This window comes from Tinamus guttatus, unplaced genomic scaffold (genome assembly GCF_059628265.1).
Source record: "Tinamus guttatus ecotype Peru unplaced genomic scaffold, ASM5962826v1 Tinamus_guttatus_pri_ptg000549l, whole genome shotgun sequence".
NCBI classification, from domain to species: Eukaryota; Metazoa; Chordata; class Aves; order Tinamiformes; family Tinamidae; genus Tinamus; species Tinamus guttatus.
In genome coordinates this window covers 224,419-251,372 of record NW_028289083.1, presented here as the reverse complement: position 1 = coordinate 251,372, position 26,954 = coordinate 224,419, and the positions used below count along the sequence as shown (strand labels likewise).

The 26,954-nt window shown below is 34.4% G+C and overlaps 1 protein-coding gene across 1 annotated transcript in view; it reads right to left on the bottom strand.

The window, feature by feature from the left end:
• WDR70 (WD repeat domain 70) overlaps nt 1-26,954 on the bottom strand; it is a 126,373-nt gene that overhangs the window by 56,015 nt on the left and 43,404 nt on the right. The window contains exons 9-10 of the mRNA XM_088534385.1: nt 26,253-26,329; nt 3,284-3,458 (exon numbers count right to left, since the gene is read on the bottom strand). Coding sequence (XP_088390511.1) covers nt 3,284-3,458; nt 26,253-26,329 — 252 coding nt within the window. The remainder of the gene's footprint in view (nt 1-3,283; nt 3,459-26,252; nt 26,330-26,954) is intronic.

The following is a 26,954-nucleotide window of genomic DNA, read 5'->3' as shown; positions in this document are numbered from 1 at the left end:
GCAGCACCCCAAGATCAAGGTTTACAAAGAGGGACTCCACTCAGCATCTTGCTCACTAGTACAAGCCAGTGTGACACCTGAACACTCTGTTCACACTAGCAGTGCCTCAGTTTATTAACTGTTGTTTTTTACATTTGCCCTTTAGTAAACCTAAATGAGGTGTGAAGCTCTCAGGTCATGCCTGGAGCAGAGGATAATAAAGTCAGCAGTCAGAAGCCATGGCTATGGTGGCAAGAGAACATTCCCAGGAGCTTTGCCAGGTTGCCTCTGCCACCTTGCACAGAGGTAGGGACTTCACGAACTGCCAGGGCAAAACAGGGGCTTCCTGCCAGCGCCAGGAACCAAGAGCCCCTTTTGCTTGAGCAAAGAGCACTATTAGACTTGCCTCCATTCCAGGGATAATCACTGGTTTCATATGGGAAAGCAGGGATATTTTGCTTTCATTGGAGCAAGGAAAGAAACTGCCATCTCCTTGAAGCTCTGATATTGTAAGAGCTTTGACTCTTGTCTGCATCTTGAGGAATAAGGTCAACTAACCTACTGGTGTCTCAAAACCAAACCTCCCTGGTCACTTTTGCAGATGCAGGGATGGCGGCACCATGCACAGTGGCCTCGGCCCACATACCTGACAGGGAAACCACTCTGCGTTTGCTTTGCGCTCTTACCCTGCCATGCAGGAGCACAGGTCAGTGACAGGGTAGAAATGCCTCTCAAATTTTTGCTTAAAAGGGAAAATAAATTTGGACTGTCAAAGCAGGCCCACATTGGATCAGCTCTGGCATGACAGCTCTGCTGGAGTAAGGACAAAGAAACTTGCTTCTAACTCAAAATACCTTCCCGAATTTGTCCTTTTTCCTGCATTGTCTGTACCAAATCCATAATCTACAATAATAATGATGGAAGAATCTTTCCTAACTGATGAAATATAAGAAACTACTTTTCTCCCTTCAAACACTTTTTTAAAAAAAACAGATTCAATACAGTCTCTATTTTAATTACATCTTAAATTTGCATTTAATATTAAATACAAATGCTGCTTTAATTTTGACATGAAAAATAACTGCATTGTAATATGCAAAAATCTATGTACAGAGCTCTATACCACTTTGAAAAGTAAAATAATATTTGGTGGTTGGAAATTAAAAATTTCTTTAACAATCAAAAGTTAATATTTCTCCTATTTACTTCTTCAAACAGCTTAGCTCTAGCTTCTTGATTCTTACAGCTTTCGTTACCTATTTTCCTGTCTCATCTATAGTTGCTTGTACCCCCAGAACTGCACTATGCTAATAGGCCTTTAACATTTTATGGTTCCCCTTGGCAAGTAGCTCTGCACCCTCTGTCAGGCTTGTAAGTGCCTCACCATTCCAGTGCAGAATTCAGCCTCATCCTTCTCTCTCTAAATCCTACAATGAACACTTTGTTAGTACTTATACAGTCACATGTTCCTTTTAATTTATTTTTTATTTCTACTCTGGTAATGTAAGCTGAAGGGTCTTTCTTTTTTATTGTCTTATTCCAGCAAGATGCCTTTTGAAGTGCCTAATTTTAACTATGAAGACACTTCCAAATGGTACTGGCATCTTTCTGTAAGTGTGTCATTGAAACACAATTCACTACTGAAGCTTTTGGAAAAGCTGCAAATTTCTGCACAACAAGTGAAGAGAAAAATTTTGTAAATGTAAATTCAAGGACACTATCAACTAGGAAATCTCTTTAAACTCTTTAAATTGTTACAGAGAGGTCACCAGTTGGAAATTGTACAAGATGCACAGGATATATCTTTAAATTATTCATAATCACCTTAAACTGCACTCAATCAGCATTGCAATATGTCATCTTACAGACACACAAAAGTTCAAAAGGAAAAGCACATGAAAAAGCAGACTACCAAGAGCACTATTGTTAAAGCTACACCAGAAAGCTTAATATTTCAATATTGTGTATGTTAAAATAAACAGCATACACAGGTGATGAAAGCCAGTCTCTGAAAAATTTATTATTCTGTTAGAACAAGTTTACACTTAGGATGAATTCTCAAGCTTCATGCCATTAGGAAGTTTTACTGGGTTTATAGTGGAAATAAAAACAGAAATAAAAATAGACGACAACCCAAAAACACAGGCTGTACTTTGAATATGATCAGCCCTCTTTCTTTTCCTTTACATCTGCACATTTCTCCTCATCCTCAACAATCAAGTTTTATTCAATCTTTGTGCAAAGTTCCCTAAGTTGTCTGTTTTGCCTTTTAAAATTAAATGTTTTGAAAGATGAAGTTGAACAGACTAATATAAATTACATTAATTCAGTATTATTTCCCCAGACCCATCCTATTCTACTGGAGTTGCAAAGCTTTGAAAGATTTATGATTTCAGTGATTCTAAGGATTTTTTTTTTTTTTTAGCTTATTCATCCATATTCTTATTTTTGGCTTCCAAACAAACTGACCCTAATTACATTTTCTCCTGCTATACTTGCCATAAGCATTTATCCCATTGAAGTCAAAGGGACGCAAGACTAGGGAACCATTTCTCTGGATAAGAGGGTATAGATGAGATATTCAACCATTAAATTTGAAAGCCAGGAAAATCCTGATGAGTGTATTTGTATTGTCAGCTAAGCCTTTGGAACTGGCCTGGTTTGTAAACTTCACTACCCAAAGCAATAGAGAGGTCTGATTGCTCCTACGTTTGAATGATAAAGCAGTAATATGAATTTTAGGTACCCTAGTTATTTAGATTCCTAAATAATGGAAAAATTATTTCAAGCTGAACATGAACAAGACAATTAAATTACAAATAGCCTATTTTCATCATTTTGCACAGTTAAAAAAAAAAAAAAAAAAAAAAAACCACCTAAATAGTTCTAATTCTCATTCTTTCTGACCAAACTGCCTTTCCACAGAAAGGCATTAACATTTTAATGTTAAATTTTACATTTTGAGTAATAAAATAGAAATTGGTATAAGTGCAGCATTATACTTACCCAATTGGACACTCTTGTCCTCTGCATATTATCTAGATGAATAACTGATTTCAGTATGAAGTTTTACTAATTACTGCCCAATGTATTGAATATTTCAAATAAACGTGGAAATATAGCTTTTTAATTACTTAGGAAACAAAAAGAAATGTCAGCTTTTTCCATAAGCATCACATATATATATATACATAAAAATATGAAAGAGAATAAAAATACCCAAACCAATTTTATCAGCTCAACATTTCAACATTCAGCACTTTGTATATTAAAAGTCTGTACTGTTACCATATGCTTGACTTACACTCATATTCCTATCCCAGATCTGAATGGAGCCGTCCTGACAGCCAGCTGCAATAAGTTTACCATCTCTGCTGTATGTGCAAGTTGTAGGAATCACTCGTTTACCTTGAACTGATCGAGGTTTAAATACGCTTTTGTGCTTTTTTTCATTGTTAACATCCCATGTTCTCACAGTTCTGGAAAGAGGTTCAAAGAAAGACTTGTTTTATGCACAGTTGATGTACATGAAATAACTCTTCTTATGATGTAGTCAAATATTTTTCAGTATAAACGGCACACAATTATGCTTAAATAAAAATAATTACAAAGTGGCATATAAGATACAACATGACGGTGAGAAAACTAGAGTATGAAACTATTTCCAAGTAAGAAACTTGGAATTAATAACTTAATATGGAATGCAATATGGAAACTTGTATTAATATGCAAGTGAAGTAAAAAAATTTCTACAAAAGTCTTCCCAAGCTCTCATCTAAACATAAACCTACAACGGAACTAAGGCCAAATGCAAAGATACTACATAGTATCCACTGGCACTAGAAATCAGGAATATGTATTTAGTGCTTTATAAGAATTAAGACCTCAAGATTGTGGTATAAATACTTATATAAATTCACCTACTAAACAGATTGCCTCCATTGCTCTAATATGGCAATAACTGATAATTCAACTTTAAAACTGCAGTACTGCAAGATGTCAGCTTATTATTCAGATTTTTGTTTAATTTTAGAGGCATTTTTAAACAATTAATTGCAATAGTATTGTAGTTCTGTTTCAGTAATCCTAAGGGCTCCAATTTCTGGCCTAGAAATGTCCTTTGGATACTTTGTAAAGACTCATTTACGCAATATTATTTCCTAGAGTTTTTCCCACATTATCAGCACAATGAATAACATCCTCTTTCCTTTTAATGGAAAAAAAAAAAAGAGCATCTGCCTTGGTCTTCAATGTTTCTTAGAGACACAAAAACATCCAAATTAGAGAACTAAAACAGTGAAATACAGGTGGATGCTTTATCTGTCTTAGATACAAATGTTTTCTGTCCATTTAATATGTTGCTTTCTCTCCAGATAAAAATTCAAAACTCTTCTGGCATCCAATGCAGAGAGGAGTTTCAGGATTTGGCAAAGGAAGGAAGACCATTAATTTGGAAAGAAAGAAATCACTAAGTTCTCAGGACAACCTCATTTGTTTAGACTCTACAGACACTGTCTATGACCAGCACGTAATTCACTGATTCTCTAGCAGAGCAAATACTACTTGATTAAGGATGCCACTTTCCAAGAACAAGACACGACACTGAGGCACTGAGGCACATTAGCAGCTACCATCAGAACTGCAAACCCGAGGCTACAGAGCTGACATATACAACCACAGGACAAAACAAGCAAGAAAAATCAACTAGAAATAACTCATGGAAGGTAGATATAATTGCATGCATAATGAGAATAAAGAAAAACCCAGTGAAATGGAATAAACCTCCAGTTGCCCATAATAAAGTCAACATTTTTCCCTTCTTAAAAGGTCTCCAAATCTTGTAACTATAAGGCACCAACTCATTGTTCTATTTTGAACCACAGGATAAGTTTTCTGCCCTTTTTCATTTTTAATAAAATGTTAAGTTATGATACATTTTCCAGTCATCTGGAATAAACCTATGTTGTTATGTGTTGCAGAGATGAATGTATTATTTCTTTGATGAAATAACTACATAAGATACTGCAATTTCTTGAAAGAGTAGAAAGGACAAGCTAAAACTTAGGGACTTTCATGGTTCCCCAGATAAATGGGTATCTCCTCAGTTTTCCCCATTGTTAATCCCTTATTATGGAGTTCTTTCACCTGGAGATCCATCCCTTGTATCCTCTTGTTTTGGGGAGCAGAAAAGTTGTTTCTTTAACCAAAGTAAAATTTCCTTGCATATGTTACGTGCATTCTTTTTCTGATAACCCCATAATCTACCCTGGCTCTAGGATAAGACAGTATTCTGCCAGCTAACAGGAATGAGGAAAAAAAGGGAATCTTTCAAGAGGCACCTTTCCCAATCTGATATTTTCTCAAAAAATTGAGTCTTTTTCCCTGTCTCTTTCCCTGTCAATATTGAATCCTTCCAGCACCTCATCTGAATATCCAGTATCTCCAGTTTATCTACTCCCTCTTGGGATTATCATCATCTGCAGGAGCCACAGCTGAATTTTCCCAGGGACTTGGCTTACTTCTCAGATGAACAGATTTTCCAGAAACCATGGTTATATACTCAGAATTTTAAAATCTGACACTTTCTTCTCTTTCTTCCTGAGATGTCCCACAAGCATGTAAGATGCAATTCCATAAGTAATCTCTGAGCATCATTCACCAATCTAATTCTTCTCTTCAGCCTAACCTAACCTCTCTACCCTCTTTTGTAGGATTAGTTTTCTGGATTCCACATTTTAGGGTCCTCAGTCCTCCTCTTTTCAGGGCTCTGTGGCTTGTCAAAACCTCAATTACTTTTTAATGCTATAAATTTAATTCAAACCTTCTTATTGCTTTTGCCTTTCAAGTATAAAAAAAGGGAACACTCATGGCCTATCTAGTTCTACTTCATACACTACATAACAAGGGCTAAAATTTTTGATCCCTGAATCAAACTTAGCAGCAGCTCAGTAGCACAAGAAGAAAAATCTAAGTTTATTGAATAACTCCTTATGGTGTAGACAGTTGGTAACACTGCCTCACAAATGAATTACATGCACTGTTTAAAAATCCACATTGTTAAAATGTGTTTACTGCCCCCTCAGAATTGCTAAGTTCCCATACTTAATGTTTACTGTCCCCCTACCGCTACTTGATCTATAAAACAGTTCTATAAGAATAAAAAAACAATTATAAGAAATCATTCATCTTATATACAAACTGATTAATCACTTCCAGACAGGCCCTAACCCTTGAGCTAAGACTGAGCTCTTCAAACTCCTTTTTCAAGTTGAACCTTCCAAGTGTTTTTACTGATAGCTTTGCAATTTTATTTGCAATAGACAACATGTTGAGATATTTTTGCAATAAAACACCATAGACCATTTTTAATTTACCGCACAAATCAACCTGCCTGTGGTATCTGATTGAATAAGCACTGCCCAAAACATTAAGTCACCTACAAACTGGATGTTTTATATTTTCTTTCCAACCTGCGGAGGACTAGACACAGACCATCTAAGAAGGGATCTCAGAAGAACCTCAGAAACATACCTTTTTTTTTTTTTTTTTTTTTTTTTCAAATAAGAGCCATCATAAAATAGTTTGAGTGAGACATAGAATAATTTCTTCTGCATTTGTGGTTATCCTTTTATTCTCCATGCACTGTCAATGACCATTGACCTGACTCTTTTTCCAGTCCCTTTCCTTTACAATCAACAGAAACAAAGGAATAAACAAGGAAAGAATCACAGAAATTCAAATAATTTGCCTTCACAGCATATGGCTTTAAACCAGCACTACACCAAACAATTCCCAGCTAAAGCTGCTTCTCTGTTTTTGTACACAATGGACCCTCCATCACCACGTTGCATCATGGTAAATTCAGAGAGCACAATCCTTTGATTTGCATGATCTTTTTTTTATTTGTTATTTTGGACCATGTAGGCCTCTTTCTCCTCCCCAGACATAACAAATAAAGACTGCATTACAGCAGTGTCATTTTAATCTCCTAACCTACCCTGGGCCCAATGTAATCTCATTTGTGTTAAAACTTAATAGAAATCTTTACCATTGCCTTCAAGCAAGTGACAATTCAAGCAATCTGGCCTGAATAGCTTAAGACAACTATTTCCATAGGTCTAAAATGAATGTGGAGTGAAAGAAAAATATATTACTCTTATAATCAGGTTATGTAGCAGCATTTAGCAGAAATGTAACACTTCTGCTACAGCAAAGTTATGTCTGAGCTCCATTGAAAACAAAGGGTAATAATATTCCCTGAACGATTTTCTTAGTTCTTTTTTTTTTTGAAAACAGGTTGTGTTTAATAACAATTTGTTTACTAGTAAAAACAACAAATATGGAATGATTTTTTTGAAAATAACTGCTTCAATGTATATGGTCATTCTTCCTTAACAGCTAATATTTTTATACTGAAGGATATGCAGAGCCACATAAATATTTTTAGATTCTTTCATAACTGTATTTTCAAAGAAATCTTAGGTTGAAAAAAGGCTCCACTCACGCAAGCTTAACTTTTTTAATGGTGGATTTCACATCTGCAAAACAGATTTTGTGTAGCTTTTATATTTGCCAAAAGCAATTCAAAGCAACTTAGAAAAAGATGGGAATGTTCTTTTGGAAAGGTAACGTGGCTATCTTCCTGACCCCTGAGAATTTAAATGATCTATATTTAAATAAACAACTAAATTAATTACTCGGGTCACTTTTGGTTTTACAAATGGCTTTCCTCTTCTATTTTTTTTCTAATGCTTTAAGACAAAATATCTAATAAAATCAATTTTGCAGGGCTGCTGTGTTACACAAATTATCATAATGGAACTGCATATCCTTCAAGCATGAAAAATTTCTCCAAGTCCTAATTCAGCAAGCCGGTGTCCATCCTAATCGTATATTTTAGTATGTACTTCTGAAAAGTCAAGAATTGAATCATTAAAAACCAGGCCTGTCAAATTCCACTTCGTACGTTTCTACCGCATTGCAAATCTCTCCTGCACAATACTGAATGTTGCTAATATTTGACACAATATAAATATATAAGCAATTCTTATCAACTTTACAATACATAAAAAGCAACAGAATATACTACTGCTAAAAAGTTCAGATCAAGTTTAATGCTGCACAGCTAGTCAGAATGCCTACCTTTGTAATATATTACAATGCCTAAATACCTAAAGTAGAATATTTACAAGGAATAGCTGAGAAGTTCTCTAAAGATGCACTCCACACACATTCTGCTACAAGACTTTCGATATCATATTCTGTTCACCCATTTTGAGTATAAGGATGTTATAGTGTCCTCTGTGTATCACTTGGGCCACAATGAAGATTGTGACATACCACGTACTGAAAATGCATGTACACACAAGCACATGGAGAAATTCAGAGGAACTTCCTATAGTTATTTGGCAGAAAAGCTTCTAAACAAACTACCCACTTCCTGCATCTGAATGAAGTCAAATCAATTTAAATCAAAACAAGAAAAAACATATCCACCACAAGTAAAAGAGTAACCAGAGTAGAAACAACTTCATAATTTATAACATCTCTTCAGCCACTCTATTACTTAAATACTCCCTAAATGTGTAAAAACAAGCAAAAATCTTTTTTTTTTTTTTGAAATACAGCACATAAGTTGAAGCAATTATAAAGCTCTAAAAAAAGTTATAAAACTCTATTTTTTCATGCTTACACAAAATAGGTGGTCATTAATTCCTGTATACGTCTTCTGCCACTACTCTGAAGAAGATATTGAAGAATTTCTTCAGAAAAAGATACTGAAGAATCTCTTCAGTTCACAAAAATATTGATGTTGTAGATGCTCCAAGTGAGGAACAAGGGGACGTCTTTCATGGAGTGCTCTTCACTGCAGATGCTTTTGTGTTACAGGTGGAGTCCCCATTGGGAACATAAGCAGAATTGGAGAAATAACAAATGTACAGAGCAGCAGCCAATACGAAATTTGAAGCAATGCAGCATTTCCAATATATAAAGTTATTCTGTGTTTGCACATGAATAATGTATTTCAAATATTGCCTTCCAAGTGCATGGAATTTTATACCAAAAAAATCCAATTACATTAGCATTTTTTTTTAAAAGCCTGAAAACTCCATAAAGTTACAACTATTTGCTGATTAGCTTATGAAAATGACCAACTTAAAAATTCACCATTCTCAAAGTTTAACAAAGTAGTCAAAGATTTTAGTGAACACTTTTGTGTATCATGTGAGAAAAGAGAAGCAATGACAAATTACAACACAAGAAAAGTAACTGTCAGGAAGAAAATGTAGACAGATTTCATTTACTCAGCTATCAACTAAAGATAAAGCATAAGAAAACACCCAGTCACATAAATGGGAAAATTTCAGAATAGATCATAAAAGGGATTCCAAGACTGAATTCTAGGTTTATTACTTCTTTGTGAATTGCTCCTGAAAAAAATGCACAATTCAAAATTCAGACAAATATTTAGCTATTCAGTTTTTAGCTTCAAAGACTCCAAACATTTTAAATAAATAAATAACAACAGAAACCTAAAAGACTTAAAAGACACTTTTGTTTTCTATACCTTCACCATAGGTTCTCAAGAGCCTCAAAATTCCTAACTACTCTTTCTCTTTACGTACATTTGTTCTCTTGTTTCTGATTTATTTGTTTTCATAAGTACACAGATACCCAAAATAGTTATTTGCAATCCAGGTTTTCTTACACAACAAAGACCAGCTACAAAAACACAATATGTTTTACTATGTTAAATTAACACTATGTTAAAATATATTATGTTTACTTGCCTAGTAACACATGAGGATACTAGAAATTTGCTCTGAATGTAATTTCTATCCTGGAAGGCAGTATAACATATTAAAATTCAAATTATATGCCAAAAGGTAGAAGACACGTAGAAAAAAAAAAAAAAAAAAAAAGCTAAATAATAACACCCCCCCCCCCAAAAAAAAAAGCAACAACAACAACAAAAAACACTAGGCACCTTTTCCATCCAGTTTTCAAAAGGGCAATTGAATAGAAATCTAATCTCCTGCTTCAGTAAAGATAAGGGTGGGATGTAATCAGTCTTCCTGAGGGGTACGTTTGGTAAAGATCAAAGCGGAACACTTTGGACAAAGAACATCTCCACACTACACATTACTGTCACAAGTGTGAACTGAAATGACTCGAGAGCAGTCTTGCATGATACAGCAAAAGCAGGATGGGTAAATAAATGGGAAAACAGGATGCTTTCTAAAAAGCTGATTAGTCATGGCTATAAAAGAGTTGAAACTTATTTAGATCTCAAATTATCTCCTTAACCCCAATAAATAACTTTGATTGGAACTAACATTCAACAGCACTCTCCACTAAACCCATGAAAATCAACTGGAATTAAACCTGTCAAGCAAGTAAAATCTCTTATGCAACACCTTTGCTGACAGTATCACAACAATTAGGCTTAACAGTTTCTGTTGCCACCTTAGATCTCATTCAGCCACTTTTCTGCAGCTCCATAACAGCACATTATCAATAAGAAAAAAAAAAAATAAAGCAGCACAGCTAAATTATTCTAAACAATGCAAAGTGTAAGCTAGTACAAACTTTGATATTGATCATATTTTCCACAATAAACACCAAAATTTATAATATACCTTTTTTCAAAAAAAAACTCAGAAAGAAAGACACTGTATCTTGCAGAGAAGAGATTCTGTCCTTCATCTCAGATTTCAAGATCCACAATACAGTTCCTTTTTTCTCTGGATAATCCCAAGATACTCATCTTTTCACACCACCCTATACTCTACTCACATTGTAATATTGCTACTGCTAAAGAAGAACCTACATGCCTTTCTTCATTTTGTCTATATATAGTATAAGGTGTAGAGATTAGTGAGCAAAGTATCATTAAACTGTACTACTTTAGAGATAACTTCTAAAGGAACTGGTCTCTAACCAACAAAGTTCTTGAGGTTTGGGTGAAAATGCTTTTTGATGTTTTGGTGGAGTCAGAAATATGTGCATTTTAAAACAGTAAATGCAGAGGAAAAATAATTTAGAAAATATTTTAATAACTTTTTTTTCTTTTTAAATAGAAGAGACCAGAGAAGTGAGATTCATTTCAGAGCCCATATTGATAAAACATTGAATATATCTGAGTTTTAAACATGCCACTTTGTAGCACTCATCTTCTGCTTGACTTAAGCCTTGAAATTTCAATCTATGCAGTACTGAGTGTTAATAAAATTCTGAACTCAAGGGTTTTCCAGCAAAAACTCAAGGACTCAGTAAGTTCTTCAAATACTTGGCTATATCTTCCCTTTATCTTGGGGAAACAGCAAAATTCATATTTCTAAAGTCTTTTGTCAGTGAAGAGAAAATGCAGGGTGCTCTATATGTTTAGTTTCTTCTGTGGTATGACAAAATAGAGCAAGGGAAGCTCTTCAGAACTAAGCCATTTCAGAAAATTCAATTTCTAATTTTTCTTACATTTAAAATCCAAATCTGCTTTTTCCTTAGAGCAAAACAGCCTTTGCTAATAATGAGCAAATATCTCAAACTCTCAGCTTGGGTGGTCCCAAGAGGAATTTTTCCCATTCAACAACCTCATCATCCTTATACCTACACTTCTGCGGAAGGAGAATACAGCTTTTAGAATTGCATAAGATGCCAAAAACACCCCTTGCACCTGTCTAAGAGCAGTAGCTCAGATCTACAAGCCCCTGAAGATTTCAGGAAGCCCAGAAGTGAAGTTCTAAAGTTGACATTCACTTCTTCCCTTTGAAAAGTTGGACCATTTTCTTTGAAAGAATGTATAGAATATCTAGAGAAGTCAGTATCAGAAGTATAAATTTAGTAAATACTCCTAATAGCTATTGGTGAACTCCTAAGTTGAAACCCGTAACTTTAAGAAAACAGTTATAGTTCCAAACAGACACATAAAAAAAAGTTTACTTTAGTGTCCCCTCAGCTGCTGGTTCATGAACAGCTTCAGATTCTTAATGAAGTCATTGCATTTATACATGATACCAGATGCATGTGCATGTATATGTATGCACACATATAAATTTTAGATACAAGGCATCTCAGGCAACTTTCACATGAGACTTACTGGATGCTATTGCAGTAAGTCAATAAGGTTTTTAGCATATACAAAAAGACTCTTATCTGAAAGTTTCATTTTAAAATGCTAGTTAACTACTAATGGTGAAGCAACAAGAAGGAGTCAAAAAATACTTTGTTTCAGCTGAAAAGGTGAGAGAATGAATTGTGCCTATAGTGCGTAAAGGACCAAACTCTCTAATTTCAAACACAACACAGAAACTGTCACAATACCAACCTCTCTACTTGCAGACTGCATAAATGAATTCTATCCATACTGCAACTATAATGAGCACATTATACATACTGAAAAAAAAAATGGACAATTTATGACATCAATTTAATTTTAAATTATTTTACCACTGTCAGAAATACAGAGTTTTCAAATTTAGTGACTTTCAGAGTTACACTGCAAACTTAATTTATGATTCACCATCAGTTAGTGGATTCCCCAGTTTTGCCCACGTGTGTTCTGTCTTACGCTGCTAAACAGAGTGAGCTTCCCCCATTTCACAGGCTTGGAAGTGGTAAATAACATGCAGTTCTAAGTTTATCATTTCAGAAGAACAAACTGATCGACTCGTGGAATCAACATACAAGAGGAAGGTCAAAAACTTAAACTGAAAACAAAAATCAAAAACCCATAGTGCTTAACTGCAAACCAAATCCTCAGTAGAAGTTAGTATTTACATGAACTGTAATGTACAAAGCACCTCGCATAAACCACGCAATAAACCAGAGCTTGTTATTACTGCTGTGAGACATTTGAAAATATTTTTTTTTTTTTTTTTTTTTTTTAATTAAAACCCTTTCACACAAACTAGGCTCGAAAGACAAACTACTCAGTCCACAGTGCCAATATTTTGACTTCCCTGTACAGGTAACGTACCTCATTTTTTCCTGCATTGCGGCAAGTTTCTTAACTTTGTTTTAATTTTTTAGTCTAGTTTTAAGAAAAACTAGATAATCTGTCTGCAACTGAGTAAATCCCCTTTAAAAAAGAAATTATGTAGTAAACATGTCAGTTGAAAAAGCTCTCAAATGCAACCTTTAACAAGTGACTGCATTTCTTATTGCAGAAGCTAACATTTTAATCAAGAAAAACTTTAGAAAAATATTAACATAAACATACATAGTTTATAAAGACAAAAATAGCCTTACTAACCCTTTTATAAACATCCAGCTTTCAGCAAGGGCCAGCACAGTCATTATTCAAACTCCTCTTAACCAGGCCTGCTCATTTGCTGTGCTTTCTTAATCAGCTCTGCACTGTATATATCTATAAATAGATAACTTCACCTAGGAAAATCATCTTCACATACTTGGACTGGACTTCACACTTTCAAATGTACCAAGACCAAAGGGAAATTATTATAGCAGTATAGTGCAAAGGACTAGGTACAGGGAAAATACTGGTAATTTCACGAGGAAGGAATTCCTATATTACAAACAAGTATCTAGAGAGGACCCTCCAAAGACTCCTAATTTTGACCATCAGAGTAAGTTTTTACAAGAGGAATAGAATCATACCCCAAGCACAATCACAAAGCTCTATCTTCCTGCCAAACACTATGTTTGTATGGCAAAGGATAAGCACATAAGCTATTTCAGAGTGGGGGGTGGGGGGGAGAAGGGGGTTAAAAAAAAAAAAAAAAAAAAAAAAAAAAAAACGTAATTGAAACATGAACTTCCTTAGCCTCATTACTGGAAACAGTTGAATTTCTATGGCTAAAATAAAAATAAAACATCCAGTAAGTGAAGATAGATGAAATGGATATACAAATACTGTTGTCATTTTATTTTCAAAAATGTCAATTCTGCTTTACATTTACGTCATGAAACTACCTGAGAAAAAGTGTTTACATAATATACAGAGTATTTCAATGTAGATATTTAGGCAATGCACTATAATACATTGAGAATCTCTGATACTAATTCAATCACTTTGGCTGTAGAAGAAAGCATTCTTTTTAACACAAGTAAAGAACAGAGACAGAGACCTAAAATTTCTCTAAAAGACATAGAAACAAAAACCATTTTATTCAAAGATTTATTTTATCTTGTGTTCAGGAACCAGGCTGTATGTTCCTTATTTCTATGCTTATTTAATTCTATAAGTATTGAAGGAAATAACTGGTTTCCTTGAAGCAGTATTTTGTTACCCCACATACCTCTAACTTTGTTCCTGGTTTGAACTTGATAAAGTCAGCACAAGCCAGAAGCATTTATTTGATCCTAAATAATACTATCACCAAAAGTTTGAAAGTACCTTATTTAACTTAACTGTCAATTCAGAAAAACTCATTACAAGCAATAACGCTCTTACAGAACATTATCCAAAAGTCAGTAATTGACTTTGTGTTCGGTTAAATTCAGTTATGCACAGAATTCTTTTACATTACATTTCAAATAACCCCATGCATTACCAAACAAATCAGGCATAACTGCTACATCTAGAAAAGCCATCATCTCCACTATTTTTAGGAACCTTGCAATATTTTGTATATCCACAAGCCCTCAAACTTTTAGAATTGGTGGATTCTATGAATACCTCAGTCTCCACTTCAAAAAATATTGAAGAGCTTGAAACATCAAATAAATTCAGACTAAAGGCTCAAAAACTAGAAAACAAATAAACAATTTGTTAATATCTGCACACTTAAAAATACTCCACTTACTTGCATTTTGAACAAATACATGTGGTTAAATAGCTTGCAAACCTGCCTGGCATGGTCTAAGACATTATCATCTTCGGCTGTTTCAAAATCCATCCATTTGATTTTAACCCAACAATGAAGCTCTTAAAATTAAGCCAGGAACTTTCCACCAAAGCAGATGAGTAATGTTTTCACAGTTTTTTTCAATAATTCTGTTACAAGGGTGCTAGTCTTCAGAACAAGATAAAAATCTATAACACTTTTATGTGGATAATCTACTTGATACCTGCATGCATAGTTCTGCAAAATATCAGAATGCGTGATACTAACAATGATGTTATTTTTCATGTACAATATTTCAGGAGACTGGTAATGTTATCTAGAGACTTCTAAATATAGGTTTTCTGTTAAAATAAATTAGCCATTCTAGAGTTAAGAGTCATTATTATGGCTGCGATAGCTATGACTAACCCTTATGTAAATAAATGGGTGGGATGTAAAATACACTTGACATCTTTTGTCCATTTTCACTTGAAAAAGTTTCTACAGAAAAGTGGTCCCAGGATACTAGCCATGGGCTTTACCAATACTCCGAGGTAGTCTGTTTGCATGAAATAACTGGAAACATATATTTTGCACCGTATTTAAATGACATTTTTGATTTAATGGTCTGCAAAAAAGCTAGAAGAGTACATCTTCATTAGCACTATACTTGTCCAGTATCATTAAAATACTACCAATAAGAATTCCAAAGGAAAAAGCACTTTTTACTTGAGAGAAATATATGATGGGCTGAAATATCAATTCACAAACAAGGGATAATATCCATTATCAGAATTACTATAGTTTGATGTAAAAATAACTGTATAATTGAAAAAAAACTCCCTAAACGAGTTTTAGTGCTGAATTCTAACTCAAGATACCACCATTTAAATTATTTACTAGGTTTACAACAAACACACTGACAAAAAAAAACTTGAGTGCATACTACATAAAGGGAAGACACCTTTTTTATTATTAGTTTCTACCGAAATTCTTCAAGTACCTTGTATTCTGCTAACTGTCCATTTAATTTGCTGTGAATCACACAACAGAAGGAAGCTACAAATGAGTATAAGTAAATTATTTATTTTGAGGGGAAGAATGTATATGGTCCAGTAAGTTTATGATGACAAAAGAAGATCTGCATCTTATCTCACCAAAAGTTCAACCACAGGAGACTGAAATGCTTGCCAGTGGACTCTAAATCATGCAGACACCAATGAATGTACATCTTAATTGCAGAGATTAACCGACCAGAAGTTTCCACTACTAATAATGAACTAAACTGCAGAACATTGGTCATACATTTTGTGTCTTAGCACCGAACATTTCACAAGTCTGGAAAGATTTCCAGAAGGTGAAGAAAGATTGCCAAGTCCAAACTAATCCCTCTTAAGAGAAATGCATTTAAATGTAAAACTTTATTACCATATACTTGAGCAATATACTTAGGTTGAGAAAGTATGTTTTCTCCACAAAGGAAAAATTACTGGAAAACAATCTGTTGACAAATGTTTTGCAAGCAGAAAAAGGGGAAAATGGATAATAAGTTGATTGGCACCAATGTGAAGGCAGATCGATTTTGAAGGGCTAATGCGTATTTTGTAAGTAATGCACTTGAATGGAAACAGATCCATTTCCCACGATAAGTTTTATATAGCTATACTGCTGATATATAAACAGTTCTGCCACTCTCACAAGACCCATGTATGGCTTTCTTCTCTATAGATCTTCTTCACAGCCTCAAAGGGTTGATTAACAACTTCAACAGACCTTCACAGCTCGAGCCTAAAACATTTACCTGCAATAACTGTAGACATTACATATATAAGTTGATCAGAGATTTCACTATCAGAAAGTCCATATGCCCACCCCCTTCCCATCTCATGTTTATTAACTGGTGTTTTTTAAGCTCACTAATTTGTAGTGGAAATTTCTCTTTTAAGCACATTTTGATGTGGAAGCACCAAATAATAAAGAACTTGCTGCATTTCTTCCTCAACAGTCACTTCTGTAGTGGCGTATTCTCACTGTTGGCAATATATACTTTTTCTTTCCTTTTGAAACCTTGCTTACTTTAGCATCTGGCCATTGCACCTGGTTATGTCTTTATCTAGCAATGTAAAGAAATTTCAATCATCAGTCATTTTATCTCTGTATCAGTATTACTTTGCCATTGTCAAGTCTCTCAACCTCCTCAATAAACAATAGCTCCTTTAGTCTCTATTAAGGAAAGTTTCAAGAAATTTGAAATTTTTACTGTCTTCCAAAATCCTTTTCAGTTTGCTTCTACTGGAGCTAGACACAGAATTTAGCTATAGTCTCAACAGTCATTGCCAAACAAAGTACTTAACATACCGGCAATGACATCATTGAAAGTTAATTCTCTGTGTGCCTTCACATTTTCACAAGATTGTTTTTTTTTTTTTTTTAATAGCTTCAAACTAAAAGCTCATACATAATGAACCCTAAATAACTTTCAGTAAGCAAGTCCAATTTTGAAAATATTAAGTTTCAGTGTTGTCATCTTCATCCAGTTTACTAATTAATCTACTAATTAATTCACTTTATCAGTGATTAACATTTACTGTTCAGGATTTAATAGAAATAGATTTGTACTTTCTCTAACAAAAATGTGTTAATTAAAAAAGCTATACAATGGATATACATATGCATGCAAGTTCTGAGAAAATAATGCAATCTTATAAAATTGAATTAGAACCCTGTTTTTTTTGTTTACTTCATATGATCATTTTTAAGATTTACTATCAGCCAGTGCACCTGATACACACCAAAAGTTTTATGCCTTTACAAGAACAAACCTTTAAATCCAAAACAAAATACACTGAAAATAACGGAATATAAACCAGGAAAATTCCACAAACCAAATTCTGGATTATAATGTATTGCCTTCAATTTATTAGAGCCTATTATATATAAACTTCTAGAGGTTAGATTAAATAAGAGCTTCTTCTCTTCTTCTCACAAAAAAAACTCATTCAGATTTTCCATGATTTTTAATACCACTCATGAAATAGGATTTTTCAGCCTTAAATGAATCTTTTTGAACTGAAAGCATTTCCAGACAAACCATCACCCAGTGAAATGATGCACCTTTGAAAAGACTACCAACTAAGAAATGCCAGCTCAGTTTGCTGCTGTTTTAAGATAAACAAAAACAATTCCATGTACATCTTTCATGTGCTCAACAAATAACATATTGGTGAGATTTTAATCTAGAACATATAAATATACGAAGACACAGACAAAATAAACAAATTAGAATATTATACGATGAAATTACCTGTAATTCAAACTCTCACAAAGAAACAAAGAAAATATTTCCCTCAAAATTCAAGCTTTCTCTCAAAATTCAATTCAAATCTTTATAGGAGAAGACAGAAAAGGAAATTGCCAGAATGAAACCTACTTGTATAACAAAACCATTTCAATAGAAGAGTTGGCTCAACAACCTGCAAATGATTATCAGAAACATGAGAAATTTTCTATAAGTTTTAACACTACACAACTTTTCCCTCTCCTTCTCTTATCTGGCACCAAGCTGAGCTGATGGAAAAGATAACAGTTTTAACTTCTGGCAGGATAGACATTACAGGAGGCTATTAGGTATATCTACTAACAAGGCTGCTCAAAAGTACTCACTAACCCCTAAGAGAAAAAGTGAGCCAAAGCCAAAGAGAAGAAGTAATAATTGAACAACTTTTCAATTAGTCTGCCTCATTTTGAATGAAAGATGTTAGTGATCAATTCCCACAAGGACAGGTTAGACATATAGCCTAAGTTGTGCTAAACGCACGTGAAAAGTGAAATACTAAGTGCTCTGGGACAAGAGAAGCAAGCACATGCGTTGTAACCATGGCCTTTCCCAGCTACCCTAAGTTATCCTGAAACATTTCAACAGACTAACAGAAGACGTATTGCTTTGAAATGGCTGCCCCTTCCTGCTGTGCTGATTGCACAGTTTCAGAAGGAATAAAATGTTCAAGAAGCTTTCAATGGGGTGAACATTTGATTTCTGTGCTCCAAAATCATAAAGCAAAATTATTCAGACTTCAGAAGAGAATGTCACATGTGCATATATGTTTAGATATGCACACACCTATGTACATATTTGTGTGTGTGTGTGTGTGCATATGCACCCTTATACAGATATTGGCAAGAATTTCCTTATGTTTCCTTGGATTTAACTCCAGACCATATTACATGACCAGCAAATTCTGCTGTTTCACCTCAATATTTCTGCACTCTCTTCCCTATAAAGAAGCATGACCCTAAAAATAATTCAAGGCGACTTTTTCTGCGCAGTAATATCCTTGGACCTCAAAGCAGGTCCTAGGCTCTATACCACGCAGCTCATTTTAAGAAGTAACTCCAGAAACTACAGAAAAGTGTAAGCCTGAGACTTGAGAATTAATGATTTTTAAACGATTCTGTAGACGAAACTTTTAAAACGCTCCCTCAAAAGATGGCAATTCGTTAGCGATTTAGTTTCATGTATTCTTTGCCAACTGGTCTTCCAATTTGTGAAGATAAATGTAGTATATGGGCTTAGTTTCTAGCACATGAAGTTTATCCAAACATCTTGGTATTGGCACGGCCATTTTACTTGGCTCAGCAGCTCCCAAAGCTGCAGTCTGACCACTAATAACTGTAATTATTAAACAGAAATGTTTAACATACTGATGCAAACGTGTTCAGACTACTGATATTTATCCAAAAACTTGCTTCACTGTTCTGGCTTGCTCCTTAGCACATGGAACTTAAGTTTTAATTGTGGGTAATGGATTTGAAGAAACACGATATTCTGCATGACAGCAAGATAATATAGCTCTGCTGACACTGATACTTGAGTATTTCTCTCATGTCTGTTGAAATATCCACAGCAATACTGATACTCAAAACACTCAAGATCAGTGGGTTTATGGCTTCAGTTCTCCAGGTATTAACTAGGAGGCCCCTGGAGGAGAAAGAGACCATCGGGGAACTCTTAGCTATCAGGAGTCTTAATACAGCTCATCAGGACTTATTTACTGAAAGTGATCTACTCCCAATTACGCTTCCCAGCTACACAGTAATTGGAGCTATCCCTCAAAGTGCACGGCCAAAGTCAGCTGGAGATAACCCCAAATCTAACTCTCACAATAATCTGCTACTGTGGAAAACTCTAAGGAACAAGTACGTGAACAGTAGAAGGCGACCTGACTCCAAACCTTCGGAAGCACAGATCTCAACATATGAACAAACACAGATACATCTAGGCTGAAGAGAGCTTGCCAGCTCAGAGAAATATAATGGCATCGTGGGAGGAAGAACAATTGATTGCTCTGCAGGGAGGAGCAGCACTATTCCAGACCTCGCTCAAATCTCCTTTCTGTCAAGCTATCAAGTCTTTACGCAGTCTGGACATAACAAAAGGAACACATGTCAGACAGCAATGGTCGTGAAGAAGTCATATAGTGATAGCTACCACCTACACAGAAAAGGAAACAAGGCAGCTGGTGGGTGGGAATGGAGACAGCAGCTATTCTAGATGCAAACCTGGTTAATAGAATGAAATTGGTTAAAATGTAGAAGGTGGAAGGTTGAGATGTGAGTGATCATGAAAGAGCACTGTTAGTAAACTGCATCAAATTTCCAAAGCACCCACAAAAACTAAATCTGTTAAGTAGTAGGATATAGTGGATGTCCTAAGGTACAGAAAAAATTCTCCTAAGTGGCAATCCATGGCAGCAATAAATGGAAGTTATGCAAAACCACATCACTTATCCAGCTCACCTCTTTTAACCAGGTTATTGCTAACTGTTCCATTAAATAAGGCAGCCAAGCCACCACCAGTTAATATTTTTTAACCTGAAAAACCTGAAAATAAGGAATTTTTTACTTTAAGAATTTTCTCAGTTTTCTTTCTGATCATTTCTATGGTCATCACTTATAATTTACGTTGCAACTCGCCAGGGCAGAAATGTGCCCTTTACTTTTTCATTAACCAAAGTAAATAAACAAAAAAATATTTTTAAAAAGTAAAAGCATTAACATCTTGTCCTGTGGGGCAGAGTAGTTTCAAATTTAAAACATACATTTGACTGAAGTCTAACTATTGAGTTGTACCCTAAATACAATGCTTTAATTTTGAAAATATGAAGCTGCTTCACTGAAATAATGTCATCTACTTAACTATAGATGTAGAACCTTATTAAGGAGGTTCCTTGAGGATGGCAACCAATATTCTTTAAGACACATTTTAAGGAACCTGCTAAAGAGGGGAGATGAGACTTACGAGAAAAAATTGCTGCAGTAAACCAGCTGTTAAGCAACTACAGCCTTGGCTGTAAAAACAAATCACAAAGTTCAGGACTGCTAAATTTCAAGTTTGGCTGTGACTCTACTTCTAAAAGGAAGGAAAAATAATACACACACACACACACACACACACACATATATATATGTGAGAATGGAGACATAGAACACCTGTTCCTGTAGTATTTTATAATCACTAAGCTCTCTTGATTATTCACACAGAATATCACATTATTATTCACATGTGTGATAAGAAAACATCCAAATAACAGAAACAATATTGTCCGTTTCTTCTTCCTCCTTTGTTTTAACATAGGAGTCAACTGATATTTCGGAATGATATAAACAAGGAGTTAGCTATATCTTAAAATGCAGTGTTTTTTTTTGTTTTGTTTTGTTTTAATCCACTCTGTTCAGGAATTCTTTCCAGACAAGAACAGATTTTTTTTTTTAATCTTTCTCATTTTTAAAGTTTTCCTTCACTTTTAGTCAATGCATTAATGCTGGCATTCCTGTTACTATAAACTTTAATTCAGTTCTGTAGACTTGCTCAACATGCCGCTAAAAGTGGTAGATTCTCACCTCAAGCCTGTGTTCCAAATAAGCCTGAATAAAGTGGTAAGGGTGTTAGGAAAAAGACAAATCAATTATTAATCATGTGTTGCATCTGAACCTTGGCAGGAATGGCAAGAAGTCCATGCAATTAAAAGAACCTTAAAGGTATTCAGAATCTTTCAAGATCAGCCCTGGGACACTTGGATCTAGATAACGTACAGGCAAAAATTAAAAGATCTAGTGATAGCCTGCATGACAAGACAAATTAACATCAATATTAGAACTCTGTATGTATGTTTTAAATTGAATTAAAAGGAATGAAAAATTGTTATGAATTTTAATACCCAGTGTAATGAAAACTAATATTTTTGCACCATGCTAACTTTTAAAACCGTAATTACAACATTGTTTCCTGAACATCATAGTTTCTACATATAACTGTGCATATTTGGTGTGATTTTATTCTTCACACTTTAAATGTTGAAAAAAGCAATGAGGAGTAGCTTATTACACAGTTCTGAGAATATACATTGAGGATTTTTACTGGCTAAGCACACACTTCAGAATTACTTTACTAAGCAGCTAATTTCTAGCTTAATTTGTTAGCATTATTCAGACACACATTTAAGGAAAATTACTAATATCACTGATAAAACTGACAATTTCCTATATCCTTCTGCTATTAACAAGCTAGTAACAATCCATAACTGTTTAACAGAAGTATTATTCATCTCTAGTTCAAGGATAAAGGAAAGTACTTGTATAAAAACAAGTTTTTTTTAAAAAAGGTCTTGTAGCCCCAATCCTTACAGCATCAAAGGAAAAAAAAATAGTTTACAAGAGCCATCATCTAGAATATTTTCAAGAAAACAGAGTGAAGTTAGTCACTCGAAATTACAGAGAGTCACCAGCAATCACATACACACACATGAGCTAAAGCAAGTTAACTAAAGAAGATTTCAGATTTGAATCTCCGACTCCCAGGGCTAGGATTTGGCTCATTCCAGGGTATAAGCTGACCAGACTGTGTTTATCTAACAGAAGAGCTGAAAGGAAATTAGTGCCTTCTTCTTGCTCTCAGTTCAAACACTGTGTACCTGAACAGTCATACAAAACACACTGAGACTCCCTGCTGGTAACCCCTATGTATGCAGTCTGAAGATGTAATAAATTTACAAATGTACAACTTAGAAGACATTGGAATCAAAATATATTCTTAAGATTTAATTAAGAGCTTAAGATTTCATAAAAAATATACATTTGCATGAATTGCATGAATAAATTTCGTTAAATATAACATGTTTCAAAACATTTCACTTATAACAACCACCTTAAGGGCGCCTTCTGGATTACGAAGTTGGGTTACTACAACTGCCTTCATCACCCGAAATTTTTAAATTAGTAAAATATCTTCAATCTTTTGAAATTTTGCTTTTCCTTTTTAAATAATTATTCTTTTCCTTTGAAGGGACTTCTACAAATTACATGCCAAGCTAGCTTTCACGATACCTCCTGGCTTCAACAGACCAACCAGAAGATGAAGCCTCTTTCCTTACTTTATTTTTTAGTTTCTGTGCATGCATTAACCATTCAATTAAAGAGGCAACAACGCAAATGCCACAGTATTAAATGTAATTCACAACATTGCAAATAACTTGCAATTTATGAAAGTTTTTGCCACAGGTGATATCAATATTAGAAACAAGAGCAAAATATATGGGATTAACCACAGCAACCCCTCATACTGTGCGGGGGCTTCTCTTTGAGCATGAAGTGAGCCAAGAGGATGCAGCTATTCACACACCCAATTTCTCAAGTAACCCAGCCCTCACATGTGAATAGTTACAGTAAATTCCTAGCTTCTTACCCAGCTTGGATAAACTGAAAACATTTATACCTTCCTTGCAAGCATTTCTGAAACCAAGTGTTGGCTCAGGCCATCGGCTTTGGGGAATACATAGAAATACTAATCAAGGTAAAGAAGTTTCAGTTTAAGTATTATTTCTGGTTTTAGCAGCCTTGTTTTTGTATCCACATGATGTTCAACAGATACTCAAGCCTATAAGACTAGAAGATATTCAACTTTTCTTCATGCCTGTTACAGGCAAGAGTGGTTCCACTGCCCTATGTCAGTACACTCAGAAATGAGCCTTTATCGGAGCCCATGAAGGTGTTCAGCGTTAGGTGCCCTCCTCCACACATGCCACTTGTTGCAGCTTCTTTTCCAATGTGAAAATTAATCTCTGCATGTAAAGACTCAAACGGCACGACATTCTCTAATAGAGAATTCCCAAGCAGTCACTGCAATTCAAGTGATTCTATCTTACATTGATACTTAGCACTGATTTCAGGGCACAATATAAATCCATTACAGTTTCCAGAGCTCACCTTCATTGCATGTGAGAAACAACACATTATCAAGATAAAAGAGTCTTTGCGCTGAGCAGACACTTGATTCTGCAACACTGGAAAGCTTTCCATTTGTGCCTGTATGGATATATGTCTTCTTGACAGATACAAAACCATAGGGAAGGAAACATTGAGGACTGAATGCCCAATCACATTCTTCTAGAAAGATTTATTAGGTCTTTTCTCAACATTTTGCATGAGAAAAAAACTTGCCAATAGTTAGCCTATAGATATGAAACCACACCAATTCTAGATACACTGCAAGAAAGTTATAACATATAGGTAAGAACTGAGACACAGCAGCTCCAACAATGGTATAGCATGATATTCTGATGTAATTATTAATCATAATTGAAGAATGTCATAAAAATGGAAGAAATATTCAACTGAATGCAACCACAGATTCTCCTAGCTTCTCTAAAATTAATTTGGTAGAGAGATTTTAGAACACCTACCTTTCCTTTTTTCAAAAATAGCTACTTTTTAAATTAAAAAATAAGAACAATGTGTGATTTTTGAACCACTGCTCGTTAAGAGTCACTCTTCCAAATGCACCTTCTTGAACATTACAAAAGCAGTGTCAAAGTCCACCAACAAAAAAAAGCCAGAAATTCACCAAAACTGATATCGACATCCACAGTCACTTAGTAATGAATGTACCTTTTGAGAGGATGCTATTCACTAGCAAACCTTAACCGACACAACTTTTGAAAAGAACATCTGTATTTATCTCTTCAAATTAATATATTTCTCAAGCACATAAGACTCTGGCAGAATCAGCCCCTAATCAGATTATTACTTTAAAAATATAGTTCCAACCTTAAATTAATTACAGGTTATACCTTTAAGGCTTAATGGCTTGTCAAATTATTAAAAAGAATTCCTTCACTAATGAAATACTGTCTTTAACACTCAAGTCCTGTGTTACAAATTAAACATCCACATTGTTACTTTTCACATCACATGCCCCAGTGCTGGAAAAACCTTTCACTTGTTTGAAACAAAGTGAAACGGGTTTAAAATATTTTTCCTTTAATGTCAGATTTTTAGTGTCCCTGAAAATGCAATTACACATCCATTTATAGCAGTGTTTATCTGGATTTTACTTACTTGACTAGACCATTCCAATTCATTGCAATTTACGCATAAGAGATGTACCAAATCCATATTTGGTTAGTTAGACATTTGTTTATGTGGGACAAAATTAGGCAATCTTGAAAATTTATAACATACTAAATTATTTTTCCTATTATAAAATACACCATCTTTACATTTAAATGAGCAACAAACATTTTAAAACAACTATTCTAACAGTTGATAAACATTTGTACTAACCAATTAAACTTTTGTTTTATTCTCTATTTTGTCTCTAAGACAAAAAAAAAAAAAAAAAAAAAGGATGCAGTTGGCTTTGTCTTCTTGCATTTAAGAGTAAAATACTCCATAAAACACAACATAGTATTTTTGTTCTTCTGGCAGAGTCTTATCAGCAGCTATGCATTTATTAGAATCACTTGTTTATACTTTTGTACAAATGTATCTGGGTGTCAGACTGGTAAGACAGTCACTTTGGGAAAAAATGTCATTTAAAACAATTAATAATGAGGGTTTTCTTTTTAGCGTTGAAGAGACTTCAGACAAAGGAAGGGGCAATTCACGCTTACAACTCCTGTGCTGTAAGTCTGTAGTAAAGAGGACTGCGTATTTGAAACCTCTCCAAAACTCACTCTTGATCTTGCTAATGACATCTGCAATAAGGCTAGCAATCAACGCAACTGCCACAAGGACATTTTTCAATTTGTTCCCTATCACAAAGATCAAGACTAGAGCTACAAACTCATTTCCAACAATCTCTTCAACACTTTCAAACAATATCAAACAATATTAAATCACAATTGATTTAAAACTTGTACCTTCCAACTGAAACAGTCTTCTCAGGCATTTCATTTACATTCTAGTCTCTATGAGAAAGTCTTTCTAATTTGAAGATATACCCGGTGATAAAGTTAAATAGAGTGTTAAGTTTTGTGCAAGAAACAAGTAAACTAAACAAAACAACTTTCTAGATCTCATGTAACTGTGTCTTAACACATGATCACATTTAAAAGGAGGACTTTTAAAGCAACTTAGGACACAAAATTAAAATGCAGAAGCCAAACAAGGCTGAAAAAGCTCTGATAAAGACCTAAAGGCCTAAATACTCACCCATCATTGGAACATGTCAAAAATTCCTCCTTTATTTTAGGATGCCAACAGCCTGAATTGAGCATTGCTGTATGACCCTAAGAAAAAAAAAAACACAGAGATCCTAATCAGACTACTAATAAAAGAAAATTTAAAATTTTTAGGATCCCCTTTTGTAAAATCACATTGTTACTAACTATCAAGACATGCCTCTTTGCCAATCACTGCATGAGTAATGAATAGCACCCTGAATAAATAAGAATGAATATAACCTAGCTTCAGAAATGAGAGATGTAAAGAAAATACTTATATGTAAAGATGCACTTTTCATTTAAAGTAAATAAAATCTGCTTGAAATATTGAGAACGTTATAAACCAAGAGGAGAAGGGCTTCTTTTACTCAACGCTTCTTCAAGAATGATTTTTTTATAAATATTACTCCAAATCATGAAAGTGGAACCATGACTAAGGATATCATGACTAAGGAATCAAGCCCTTCCACCACAGTGATTTAAGTGATTTAAAAGATATTTATATATATTAATTCCTTCCATCCTGACTTATTTTCTTTTTGGAATTATAAAAAAAACAGGCATTCTTCTTTGACATATACTTTTCCTCTCAGAAGATAGTATCAGACTGCCACTTAGAGATCACTTTTTTCCTCCAGGAAAATTGTATTGCAGAGAAAGGATGAAACAACACAGATCAGCATGGTGCCAC